The 14,174-nt window shown below is 43.1% G+C and overlaps 1 protein-coding gene across 4 annotated transcripts in view; it reads left to right on the top strand.

Moving 5' to 3' along the window:
• Window positions 1-14,174, top strand: part of LOC119972491 (nucleolar protein 4-like) — a 526,260-nt gene that overhangs the window by 448,972 nt on the left and 63,114 nt on the right. For 3 of the 4 annotated variants that reach the window (XM_038809264.1, XM_038809266.1, XM_038809267.1), the window contains one exon: window positions 12,777-12,968. The exons of the other annotated variant lie outside the window; for it this stretch is intronic. In XM_038809264.1, the coding sequence (XP_038665192.1) occupies window positions 12,777-12,968 (192 nt within the window). The remainder of the gene's footprint in view (window positions 1-12,776; window positions 12,969-14,174) is intronic. 4 annotated transcript variants of the gene reach the window in all.

Raw genomic sequence — 14,174 nt, 5'->3', positions numbered from 1 at the left:
GTTTTAATAACCTTTGCTCTAGAGTCGCCAGGTATCTTTCTGATACCACCGCGAGGTTCAAAGCCAAGTGCTGATCAATAACTCAATACACCAGTTAGTAAGTTTCAAATCAAAACACATTTATTATACACACAGTCAATCACTACTCATGCATAAACTCTACTTACTAAACTATCACTGCTACTAAAGGCCTATACTTAGCTTTTGAATGGCCCACCAGGTCAGGGGAACAATGGCCTTTGTCCGGTTCTGAATCTGCTGGCTTCAAACTGGTACGGAATAGTAGCCAGCAGCGTCTATCTCGTAGCGTGTGTTGACTTGAGACTTACTTGGTTGATGCAGCTGCTAGACAGGTCTCTCCTCGCTGAGAGTCACGGTCAAGAGTTCTTTGAGAGCTGCCAAGAGAGCAAACTGAACTTGGGGACGGTATCTTATAGGTCCCAGGGGTTTTGCGCCCTTTTGGGCAGACCCCGGACTTGGTCCCAATTAATTGGACCAGGTCTCAATCGTTCTCATCAATTTTCTCCAATACTGGAGTTATTCCTTGATCGTTGGCCTGCCTTTGTCCTAGCTCCCACTGGCACTGGGGAGTCTGGTTTGGTCCCGATTGATTCAATGTTTCTGATTGTTTCTGGGGATCGCTCATTAGTATGTAGATGGCTGTTGGTTTCGGTTCTGTCTGGGTTCTGCAAATCTTAATACACAGGAAACCTTGCACCTGCTTGTTTTCCCTGTAGCTGGCCAATTTTCCCTACACCCTTTGCGGGCATCCATTTTGGAATCGGGACGTGGCCACCCCAGGTGGCTACAATCAAAAAATAGAAAATGCTGAAATCACACAGCAGGTCAGTCAGCACATGTGGAGAAACCTGATAGGCCAATGTTTCAAGCTGATCATTTCAATTGGCAACTGTAACTTTCAATTACTGCACCTTTCATAACAAAGCTTCTGAGATGTCACTTTTTCCTCAGTCAAGGGCCTCCGGCAGTAGTTGACAGTATCCTTGGTTAAGTGTGTCGCATTCCCTGTACTTCTGTTCTTATCCTCTCTTTCCTCTCCCAACTGTTCAAGAATCCCTTGTCATGCATCCACACCACCAGTCTCCATATAGTCAGGTTATCATCAACATCTGCAATCTACCATCTCCACCTCCACCTTGTCCCATTTAGAAACACTGGTTCACTCTCCACCACTCCATCTTCCAGTTGCTCTTCCCCTGGCTCCTCCAGTGTAATTGCAGTAGATGCAATATCTGTCTATTCATTTGCTTCCCTCCCATTCAAGGCCTTCAAAAGGAAATCATAATTGATCTGTTCCTCCTCAAATATTCTGTATTGTATTTATTGTTAATGTTGCGGTCTTTTCTCCACTTGGGGAGACCAATTCATTGTGACAATTTAGCCAGATGCCTCCATTTTATCTCTGTGTGACTAAATCCTTATCTGTTCCCTTACTGAGTCCCATGAAATAAAACCCAAGCATGATCTTGTCCTTTGGTGAGATGGCTGCAGATCACTTGTAACTGGTGACTCACCATGTGCAGATCCTGACTCTGCCCTAACTGCTAAGGTAATTGCAGTGAAGTTATTTAAGCTAGTGAGCCTTTGCGGGTATCAGATCACTGATGACCAGGCCCCTTCACTTGGTGCAGTTTTCTACTTCTTCCTACTCCTGGGGCTACTGTAGCAGGACAGACAATGGATCTTGGGTGCCTAACTTCAAACAATCAGAAAGGGGAAGATTGGGATGAGACAAGAGTGTTGGTATGGAAATCAAGAGGTTCACGATGATGAGCAGCAATTTGCACATCATGTCAGATAGGTTGAAGGCAAACTGGGAGTCGAAGGGGCATAAGGCTGGAATTTGCTGTCATCCTGAGTGTTCTGAATACCACAAGGAGCACTGGACTCTGCTGAAACACGGCCCATGACATGGAGAGCCATTTCCTCCACAGGATTCGAGGAATGCAGATGTCCATTTCCTCGCTGATTCCGAGATGTTCGTGCAGTTACGGGTGACCCAATCCTGCAAGAGTGAGAGGAGAATGTCAGTGATTGTGGTGCACTCTATTTGGGTGATGTGCCTGTCACAGCTGAATAGCTGGAGCTTTGCCCAAGCAGTGAGAATTGGTTGCAAGGTTGGCATCCTTGGAATGTGTGAGGTTGAGGGCATCTGGATGTTAGGCATGAAAGTCTTGAGTGCCAAGATTGCTAATGTGTGAGTGATGATGCATTGCACAACATATAGAAAGAGGTTGGTAGAACAGGGAGTATGAGCTTCTTCAAAGATGTATTCACTGACCTTGACAAACTGCATGAGGCCATTCCAAATCTCGTGATACCACTGCCAGTTCCTTGGAGGTTTGATTTTTCCTATTAACCTCCTTGGCTACCTGCTTCCAATCCCTTGAGAGGATTGTCCCGCCTCCTCCCCACAGAAACAAGTCCACCTCCATTACTAAGGCCCAAGTGCCACATTTGTAAATCTCGGAACCTTTCCCTGGTGCGTCATTTATACAACTCCTAGATGCAGTGTCATTCCAACCAGCCAGAACAGTTCCCTTCTACTGAGCACAAATTCCATTTAAATGTGGAAGACTACCTGGTGCAGGCTGGCTGGAGAGCATGTTGGCAGCCCATGCTGCTCAGTCCCCTAATGAATGTTCAGGCAGCCAGCAGCACAGGCCCTGCTTGGACTAATACTGCCATCAGGAGGAGGCAGCACCAGGTTTGTCTGATAACAGGCTGGTCATGAATACAAGAGTCTCGCGCACAAATGGTGCCCAAAGAATGTTAACTATCTCATCCACAGAAGCAGTAAACATTTGCTGTGAAAAGATCCAGCTACATATTAACTTACTATAAACTTTATGTATAGCTCTAAATCATATTTTATAAGACTTATAAAAGTGGGAAATATACACTGGATGTAATTACCGATACTGCCAGAAAATATTTTTAGATCTCCCTAATGTCAAAATAGCTTAAGAGTGATATTTGTATATTATTAGAATGAAGAATCTATTATTTACTACAAACCCTGTTTTTATGTGCTAACATCAAATTTCAGCATTGCCCAATTTTGTGATAGGAATAGGGATGAGGCTATCAGCAGTTATTGATATTATGAAGTAAATCAGACAACTTCTGGCACTACACATGAACAGTTCAATGCAGAAATCCAAAGGGTGAGGTCCCAGTTACTCTGTCCCTTCACAAGCATCACTATATTGGTGTCTCCATGAAGGATTTTGGCATTGAAACGCAGGAAGAGCATGAAATTGTTGTAAGAAAACATTACAGCTGGTGCATTCAGACATAACTGATAAGCCTTAATTATTGCTAGACCTGTTTGGATCTGAGTAATTAATTTAATGTGTGGATACTTGGTTCTTATTCTTTCAGAACTTTCATAAATCTAGGGTGCGATCTACAAGCCACGTCCCGCCCGGATCTGGGGTGACGTGGTCGGGAGAGGCATCTTCCGGGATTTAGCCTGCTCGCCATGTCTCGCGAGATCTAACAGGATCCTGATCTGGATCCCACCCATTATGGGCAGGATCAGTATTTGGAAAATCTACATTTTAGAGTGAACAGCTAGTCTCACTCTTATATGTGCTTGCCTGGTCTACCCAAGGCTTTGGGATCGAACCCCTTTGCCTTGGAGACCCTAGGCGAGCACCATTCAGTACTGGTCCCCGTAAACGGGGATCAGGTGGGATGGCACTTGGGAGGTGTCTCCCAGGGGATCAGAAGTCACTGGGTGGTGCTCCTCTGGGCAGGGTGGCACCCTGGCACTGCTGGTGCCACCTGGGCACCTTGGCACTGCCAGCCTGGCATCCTAGTAGTGTCACCTGGGCATCCTGACAGTGTCACCTGGGTGACAGGCTGGCACTGCCAAGGTTCCCAGGTGACACTACCAAGCTGGCATGCCAAGGTGTCAGACTGGCATTTTGCTCGGCGGTGCCCTGCCCATGTGAGTGGAATGCAGGGAGACCCGAGGTGAGTTTGGGTATGTGCCATTAGATAGCGGAACAACCCCGCGATTCCCGCCCAGAACGGACTCTTGTTGTTTGGTTAGATCATTGGTGGAGTTAGATTATTAGTGGAGTTTTTAAAAGATTTTAAAAACATTTCCCTTTATCTCTTTTACCTCTCTCGCTCTCATGTCCATCTGTCTTTCTCTCTTACTTCACTTTCTCAACTTTGTGAAACAATTTGACAGCTGGTGGCTTGGGTTAACCCATTTTGTTTTGGAAGCCTCCTTACCTTCAAACATCTTTTTTGCACCTGAAGTCAATTCTCAACTCATTGTTGAATGGGTATTCTTTCAGTTAACGGCTATCTATGTAGCATGCTACAGGCACATTTTACCCTTGTTGCTCCTTATATAGGAGTACCTTTAAAATATTCAATAAATGTATAGCCATATCTGTTGTTTCGACCACTGCAAGTGTCTCTGCAGCTAAGATGCTTTTAACTACTCTCTTTGATTCCCAAGCTAATGGACAACATTTATAGTTTCTTTCCACTAAAAATATAATTAATATTAATTTATCTAATATTAATTTTCTGCACTTGAATAATTATCGGGAAGGTTAGTGTGAGAGGTGTCACTAAAAATGACTGATTTCATCCCTCTGAAAATCTGAGTGTACATTTTTCTACACTTAATTTCTTCAATTTGTTTTTAGCACTTCCCTAACAGTAGCATATTTCAGCATTGTGCTCAATTCTAATGCATCGTGACACACATCCGGTCTAGTTTGTGTGCATAACCAGTTTAATTACCCAATTGAGCTCCTAAATTGATATGCTTAAACATAGAAAATAGAAGCAGGAGGAGGACATTCAACCCTTCAAGCCTGCTTTGCCATTCATTATGATTATGGCTAATCATCAAATTCAATATCCTGATCCCGCCTTCACCCCATACCCCTTGATCCCTTTAGCCCCAAGAGCTATATCCAATTCCTTCTTGCAATTACACAACGATTTGGCCTCAACTCTTTTCTGAGGTAGAAAATTCCACAGATTCACCACTCTCTGGGTGAAGAAATTTCTCCTCGCCTCAGTCCTAAAAGGACTTATCCTCTTATCCTCAGACTATGAACCCTAGTTCTGGACTACTCCATCATCAGGAACAATGGGCGGGATTCTCCAGGAATCGGCGGGGCGGGCAGAAACCGCGCAGTGGAGTGGCGGGAACCATTCCGCCGTCGGGCTGCCCCAAAGGTGCAGAATCCTTCACACCTCCAGGGGATAGGCCGGCGCCTGAGTGGTTTGCGCCCCGCCGGCCGGCGTGGAAGGCATTTGGCGCTGCGCCAGCCGGGGCCGAAGGGACTTCGCCGGCCGGCGCAGGTCCGCGCATGCGCAGGAGCGTCAGCAGCTGCTGACGTCATCCCGGGGCCAGATCGCACTGTGCCCCCCCCCCCCCCCCCCCCCCCCCCCCCCGAGGACGCCAGAGCCCTCCCGCGCCACCAGGTCCCGCCGGTAACGGACCAACGCCAATTTATGCCAGCGGGACTTCGGCTCATCGCTGGCTGGAGAATCGCCGGGGGGAGCCCGACTGAGCCTGACAGGAGCCCGATTCCCGCCCCCTGCCAAATCTCTGGCGCCGGAGAATTCGGCAGCCGGCGGGGGTGGGATTCATGCCACCCCCGGTGATTTTCCAATCTGGCGGGGGGTCAGAGAATCCCGCCCAATCTTTCTAAATCCTGTCTAATCCTGTTAGAATTTTATACATTTCTTTGAGATCCCTCTCGCTCCTCTAAACTCCAGTGAATATAAGACATAGGAGCAGAATCAGGCCACTCAGCCCATCAAGTATGCTGAGCCTTTCAATCATGGCAGTTATTTTTCTTATCCCCATTCTCCTGCCTTCTCCCCATAATCCCTGATCTCCTTACTAATCAATATTTGTTTGCTTATAATTCTACCTTTGTACAAATGTTTGGGCCCAGTATTTGAACCGTTTAAAAATACTGCTAGCATTGCCTCCTCCATCTTTCATGTCATTGCTGGAAAGCCCATTTGGTCATAGGAGTGGCTGGAAATGAACGGTTTCCCAGAAATTGTTTTAAGGCTTCGTACATTTGATCCATAAGCATTTCTTCCTTTTTAAATCTATCTCCACTTAAAACCAACAACCTATCCATGTTTGATATACAAACACAGTCCAATAATTTGAAGGCAAGTATTAATTTAGGAAATTCCAAGTGGAATTGCTGCAATCTCATATATAGTCAATTAAACTCTTGAGTCCAATGGGCATTCAATAAATCATCTGTCATGTAAATTTTATCCATGAATTTTATCCATGAGAACGTCCAAACCTTTGTCATTGTTCAGTTCCTGAGTGTCTAGTTCCAAGAACACTTTCTGGCAGATCTTGTTCCTGGCAGGAAACAAGTGTCAGAGCTATCCCTTGCTTTCTTTTTGTGAGAGACATAACCCATGGCCATGCCGCAACTTAATTTTTCCATTGATCATAAAGGTCTGTGTCACAAAACAATGGTGGGAAATCAAATCCTGCCACTATATACATGGTTTCAGAAAATCTCAAATTATAGTCTTCTCGCAAAGGAAATGAACTCAATATTTCAGCTTCTGTCTGGAAGTAAATCTCAGTCTCCAATCTTCACTTTCAGTCACCATGCTAATATATGATATGGAGTATTAATTACACAGTGTGTGATTTTTTTCTTTGATACAATATACCACCTGGAAATCAGCCTGATTGAAATACTTGGCTTCCAGTCGTGTAGGGAGCACTCTGGAACAGGCTAGTCGACTCTGAAGCTGGAGTGGAGAGTGGGGAGGTCCGATCCCCAACCCAAGTGGCTTTTTGGTGGGTGGTCTGATTCAAGGGAACAAGGTAAGCTGCGGTGGGGAGTGGGGACATCATGATAAAGTGTGGGGCGGGGAGGACTTAGCTTTTCCTTCTAGGCTACAAGCAGGCGGTGAAGGCATTGATTTCTCCCCTGGACTGTCCTTGTTCTGACCATTATGGCAGGGTTTACTATCAAGAACATTGTGTAATGCAGGATTAACACAATTAACTTGTTACTGGATCATTGCCAGGAACATATAGATGTCAATGTAATTATGCTGTTACATCCATACTGCAGCTATCCACTGGCCTATTAACCAAATTCTTTTACCGAGGGATGTCAAAATCTGGATGATGAAACGTGCTTCTGGTTGGTGGAACCGTTTCTGTTAGTTTTCCTGATCTTTCTTTATGCCTGTCCCACTTCTGGATTCAAAATTGGTTAAGTTAGTATGCAATATAATGATGTGTCAGCGGTAGGAAATAGAATGGTCCATAATGTCCATTATTGTATGAGAACATTACAATGCATGTTATTACGATGCTAGACTAGATCACAACAGTAACTAGGATACTGGGCCAAAATCCCAATATTTTAGTTTATTTCAAGACTGCAGAAAGAATGATTTGTTCCAGGAGTGATTGCATGAAAAAATAGGGCTTTGGTATTTCTAAAACAAAACTTTCTTATGAATACAATATAACATTGTTAACTTCTCACCCGAAAAAATACAGCTTACAATTACCCTAAATACAGCTATATCTATATTACTGGGGCTGGTTTAGCACACTGGGCTAAATAGCTGGCTTTTAAAGCAGACCAAGGCAGGCCAGCAGAACGGTTCAATTCCTGTACTAGCCTCCCCAAACAGGTGCCGGAATGTGGCGACTAGGGGCTTTTCACAGTAATTTCATTTGAAGCCTACTTGTGACAATAAGCGATTTTCATTTCATTTTTTCATTATATGGGCAGCACGGTGGTGCAGTGGTTAGCACTTCTGCCTCCCGGCCCCGAGGTCCCAGGTTCAATCCCAGCTCTGGGTTACTGTCCGTGTGGAGTTTGCACATTCTCCCAATATTTGCGTGGGTTTTGCCCCCACAACCCAAAGATTTGCAGAGTAGGTGAATTGGCCACGCTAAATTGCCCTTAATTGGAAAAAATTGGATACTCTATATTTATTTTAAAAAACACAGCTATGCAATTTCCAATTTAACAACAAGAAAATAAACATGCAGCTCTCAATCCAGCTTAAACTAGCATGGCATGCAGTAATGCTTGCGTTACATTTGAGATTCTGGCTCTTGTTAGAAGCTCTTCAGACTCTGGCTGAATGCCTTCAAATGGCTGCTTCAACGTGGTTGGGGCAGTTGGTCGGGCAGCACGGCAGTATTGTGGATAGCACAATTGCTTCACAGCTCCAGGCTCCCAGGTTCGATTCTGGCTTGGGTCACTGTCTGTGTGGAGTCTGTACATCCTCCCCGTGTGTGCGTGGGTTTCCTCCGGGTGCTCCGGTTTCCTCCCACAGTCCAAAGATGTGCAGGTTAGGTGGATTGGCCATGGTAAATTGCCCTTAGTGTCCAAAATTGCCCTTAGTGTTGGGTGGGGTTACTGGGTTATGGAGATAGGGTGGAGGTGTTGACCTTGGGTAGGGTGCTCTTTCCAAGAGCCGGTGCAGACTCATTGGGCCTAATGGCCTCCTTCTGCACTGTAAATTCTATGTTTCAGCTTCTTCCTTGTCTTCAGACAAAAATGCTCTGCATTAAAAAAAAATGTTTCCTATCCTAATAGGAAAGAAAACTGCCTTTCTATGTGGCCTAAATAATACAAGGATCGGCAGATCAGGCTTCAATTCCAAAAGGCTTTTCTCTAAAACCATGGGCTGGATTCTCCGACCCGCCGCGCCAGATTTCTGGTTCAGCACGCCTGTGGGATGCTCCATTTCGCCAGCTGGTCAATGGGGTTTTCCATTGTGGGGCAGCCTCATGCCATCGGCAAGCCGTGCTGCCAGCAAAACGGAGCATCCCGACGCCGGAGAATCCAGTCCCCTGTCTCTCTCTCCACAGCTTTCTCTAAAACTGCTTCTCTGCACGGCCTCTCAAAATGTATCTCTGCATTCCTCAGCTCCACCCAGCAATGGCCTCATCTCCCTAAACTGAAAAAACAAATTATCTCTGCAGGCTGCAAAGTACTTCCAATCTCCAGGGACTTCCCCAGGCATTAGCCCAGACTGAAAAGACATTCCTTGGTCAATTTATCAAGCTGGCTGCTAAAACTGCCCATACTCTACAAATCAGTTATTTTTCAAACCCTGATCACTGCAGACAAACACAGTCTAACCCCAGGCTTTTAACCCTTAAATTGTCAATATTCCTAAAATGACCCAATCGTCACAGTGTTGAACAAATGTGTCATTTGTACATCAAATGCAAGTTTGACTCATTGGTTTGGGTGAAAAAAATTGCGAGTAACTTATGATCCTACCTCCACTTCCATAATATCATCAACTACACAGCTGTCGACTTTCATCCTTTGCTGATATCATTGCCCACAACTTGGTTATCCCTCGGCTTGACTATTCCAGTGCTCGTCTGGCACTTGACAAGCTTGAGCTCATGCAAAACTCTGTCCACATCCGAACTCACACCATATGCCGTTCTGACCAATGTGTCATCTGCAACATATGTTTGGAGTTACTAAAAATCAGTTGTAATCTGTTGTTCCTTGATGTTAAGACATATTTGATTATAATACGTATTATATTTTGCTTTATTACAATTAAGATAATTTAAGCTTATCACAATTATTGGTTAATATCCAAAGACCTTTGCTTATTAATTGTTCATATCTTTGAATTAAACTTTGATGGTGAAACTGTTCAGATGCCATTTGGCTCTGCAATGTGAAGATGCTGTCAGAATATTGTGATAATGTCAGAGCCTGTAAAATGCAGATTTTTTTGTTGCCAAATCTTGAAATAATTCTGATTTTTAAAAATAGAATGTGATGCCAATTTAATCTTGGGATACATTCTAAAGTATCTAGATCCTATTGGTTGTTTGGAAATTGTTACAAATCCATTCAAATTTTGTCGTTGACATTTGGAAAGCATATGATGATAGAAAAGATCTGCAGTTATATTTATATTAGTTTTTAAGCATGGAACGTTTTATGTAAGGAATTAACAGGTTTTTTCCAGTACAATATATGTTAACACTTAGTTTACCTTTACATTGCTTTTGATATTGACAAAATAAAAGATTTGGTGAGATTTTGATTAACATGATTGTAAAACACATTAGTTGCTTAAAATTTATAATTTAAAATGTGGCAGCAGATAGTAATATAATTGATGGTATGCTTTTAATGTCTGCTTCAGAGAATAAAAAATATAATCTAGAAATTTGCATGCTAAATAAAAAAAATAGTTTAATACAAAAAGTCATTTGCTTTTCGCCTTGCACTCAGGGTATTTTGCAAAAATACCAGTAGAAGGAGAAAACAACTTATACTGTATGACAAGAGAATGCTGAATGGTGATTGCAAAAGAAAACAATACATAAGGCCCTGTTCTTTGCAGACAGAAAGAACACATACACACATCAGGCGCAATCGAAAGGCCATACTGTGCCTAAAAAGCCGATAGAAGCCCGGAGACCCTGCTCCTGCGATCTAACCGGCTCACAGTGTCCCACGAGATCTATCGCAATCTTGTGAGATGTTGCCATGTGAATCCTGCCCATTGTGGGCGGGATCACTTTTTGGAAAATCTGCATATTAAAGCGAGACAGCTAGTCTCACTTTAATATGCAGTTTCCCGAGGCACCCAAGGTGCTGTGATCTAACCCCTTTGCCTCGGAGACTTCGGGTGAATGCTGTTCAGTCCTGGTCGCCATAAAGAGGGACCAGATGTAAACAGGGACCAGACGGTATGGCACTTATTGAGATCCCCCAGGGGATCGGAGGCCCCCATGTATGAAATGAATGAAATGAAAATCGCTTATTGTCACGAGTATGCTTCAAATGAAGTTACTGTGAAAAGCCCCTAGTCGCCACATTCCGCCGCCTGTTTGGGGAGGCTGGTACAGGAATTGAACTGTGCTGCTGGCCTTCCTTGGTCTGCTTTAAAAGCCAGCTATTTAGCCCAGTGTGCTAATCCAGCCCCCAGGTGTATGCTGTTGGGCAGGGTGGTACTGGGCACCTGGGCACCCTGGCACTGCCAGCCTTGCACCCTGGCAATAGTGGCCTTGCACTCTGGCATTGCCACCTGGGTTCCAGCCTGGCACTGCTAATGTGCCCAGATGACACTGCCAGGATACCAGGTTGGCACTGCCAAGGTGCCAAGCTGACAATTGTTGCACAGCAGCGACCTAGCCCTGCACCGGTGTTGTGAGGAGGCCTGGGGATCCACTCATAGTGAGTTGAGGCTTGGTGAAGGGGTTCAAGGGTCACATCGTGGGCTCCAGAGATTGTCATTTGAAAATGCCATCCTGATCTCTCGCTACATGGAGGAGTCCAGGCGAGTGGAGCTCCTCAGTGCAGAAAATGGGGCTGTGTCTCCTCGGCCGTGTGTTTCCTGCTGAGACCCCTTTCTAACTCGAGTGAAGTTTGATAGCAGTAAGCGCCGGGAAACACATGACTAAACGCGCTCACTATAGGACTTTATTCCCATTTAGTTAAATTGGGCCCATTGTATCTGTTTTAGCTGAACAAAATAAGTGACAATCATTTGCTGATTCCCCAGAGCAATGCCTTGACAGTCACGGTCAAGCAGCCTGGTGTAAATTTCAAACAATGCTTGGCAGTTATCTGTCAGTCACCATAAACTGGTGCATTCTCCATGGCAACACCTTTACCACTCAGAGTCCATTTGCCAACCAATCATCATTCACTTCTCATGCAGTATAAATTATTGTTTTCCTTTTATACTGATATTCTTGTGAAGTGTCCCGATGAGTGCAAGACGAAAAGCTTCAACACATCTCTTTTTCAGCAACACTCAGATATTATATATATTATGTTATGTGTTGCCCATGGAATGAAACTTTTTTCATATTATCAAACCTTCACAGATAGCTATGTAGAAATGTATATCAAACTCAGGACTTGATATTTCAGAAATGTAGCTAAATCACTCCAGAATTGCATTACAGATGTAGAAATAGTTGCTAATAAAACATGAATAAGTTGTCCAATTATCAATATTGTTAAAAGCTTATATATTTCTCAAAAAAAAATTCAGAATCATAGAGACAATATATATTGATCCTATATAATCAGGTTATAATGGAACTGAGATGAGAAGGGCTAAGATGCAGGAAAAGCTGGATTATTATCATGACCAGTGTGTTGTTATGGGTTTCTGCCTTCATGACCAAAGTACTGTCATATACTATTGAACTGTACTTCCCTGAACACTTACATTCTTCCACATGACCCAATATATTTCTAGAGTGCATTATGTCAACAGCATGCTTAGTGAATGTAAATCAATGACAAATTAATGCCATCAGTGACAAAGACATGCACTTCTAAAAGGGTGCTGTCACATATTTGTCAAGTTCAGGCTTCATAATGGTGGATAGTCGGACACTAATTATTTTATACATTCAATTAACTAGCATGTTGTTTTTAAATTTCATATATGTGTTAAAATGGTCTGTCTTGGGAAGGATTGCAGATATAAATGGTCGTTCACTGAACCTGCATCCCAGCGGGAAGCCTTGCAAGTCAGAAATGAATTGGAAAATCAGTGCTATTGTATTGTAGCACGATCTCCACAACACATTCCCATTAAGCTGGGTGGCCCATTGGGAATGCAGAGTCATTGAATTTATCCTACAGTGTCTCACTGTACACTGAACAAACTCAACAAGGGAGTAAAAAAGTACGAAATAGAGCAGCCGTCCAATGCATTCTTTTCCTCTGTCTTCCTCTTGCCAACAGATGTTTGTGAGGCTGTTTGTAGATGAAAACTTGGACCGAATGGTCCCCATTTCTAAACAGCCCAAAGAAAAGATCCAGGCAATAATTGAGTCATGTAGCCGGCAATTCCCTGAATATCAGGAGCGTGCCCGGAAGCGCATACGTACTTACCTCAAGTCCTGCAGGCGGATGAAAAAGAATGGTTTTGAGACGGTGAGTTGAACTGTCCAAACACAACCCATTCCCAGTCTGCATCCAGTTCCCATGCATAAACTCATTACAAGATCTCTCCACTCACCTCCTCCCCGCACCATTCTAATGATTTTTTTAATGTTATTTTCGGTAACATCGGCTCAAAGACCTTTCCCTTTCATCCAAACCATGTTTATTTTGCGTCACTGGTGTCTGGGAGAATATTTTATGTGAATGTTTGTAGTTTCAAAGGTTGTTGATTGAAGTGCCTCATAAACATTATGAACAATATACTGCTGTACTGGTACCTGTCTATAAACGTTTCTCCAAATCTATTTTGACATGCCTAACACTGAGTTATTTCTAATATATTTGGTTATTCTTTTTCTTAGTTCTGATTAATACACTGCAGAAAACTAATATCTTATATATAATTTAGCAGAAGTACAAATAGACTTTCCTAATGGAGTTTTGGGGATACATACATAGGATATACCGCACAGAAACTGGCCACTTGGCACTCTGAGACATGAAGTCTGTTGGCACCTCACAGGAGTTCCTGTGGATATATCATATCAACTGAATTATCTATTTTATAGCAGTCTGAGTCTCTGTAACTGAGGTAATATTGATACTGTCACAGGAATTAAGGTTTTGAACTTCTTGAAAGTACTTTAATTCCTCTTTCAGAAAACAATGTTGGAAGGTGAGTATTATGTGAACAATATGTGTTCAGTAACACTTAATTCTGTACATATTTCAATCTTCAGCACACCTCTTATTATCCGGGTCTGAATGATGTGTTCATAAGAGTTTTCCTTATCACTATGTTGTTCAAAACTATGGAATTGAAACGTTGTTGTTAAATAAATGAGATCCATTTTATCGGTGGAATTCAGACCAGTCTATCCAGAGAATTTCTCTTTATTTGGTTCCTGCTTCCTTTCAAAAGAAAAAGCAATTTCCATTCAAAAAGTCTGCCACAATTTATTTATTCTACAAAGAGAATCAGGAAAGACTGCTATTCCACGGAAGAAAGCTACTTTAACATTTCAGTTCATTTGATTTGTGTTAGTCATTGTGGAAGTTTAGGTGGGAATGAGAATTCAAAAACACTTCTCAAGCTCACTGATTTCATCTGCTGATATAAAACTCTTGATTTATTGTCATATGAGTTCCTTTGATCGGTTATAATAAATTCTGGTATTCTTTAGGTAAATTGACAGC

Source organism: Scyliorhinus canicula, chromosome 10, assembly GCF_902713615.1.
Source record: "Scyliorhinus canicula chromosome 10, sScyCan1.1, whole genome shotgun sequence".
In the NCBI taxonomy this organism is placed as follows: domain Eukaryota; kingdom Metazoa; phylum Chordata; class Chondrichthyes; order Carcharhiniformes; family Scyliorhinidae; genus Scyliorhinus; species Scyliorhinus canicula.
This window is presented reverse-complemented; position numbering and strand designations above follow the sequence as displayed.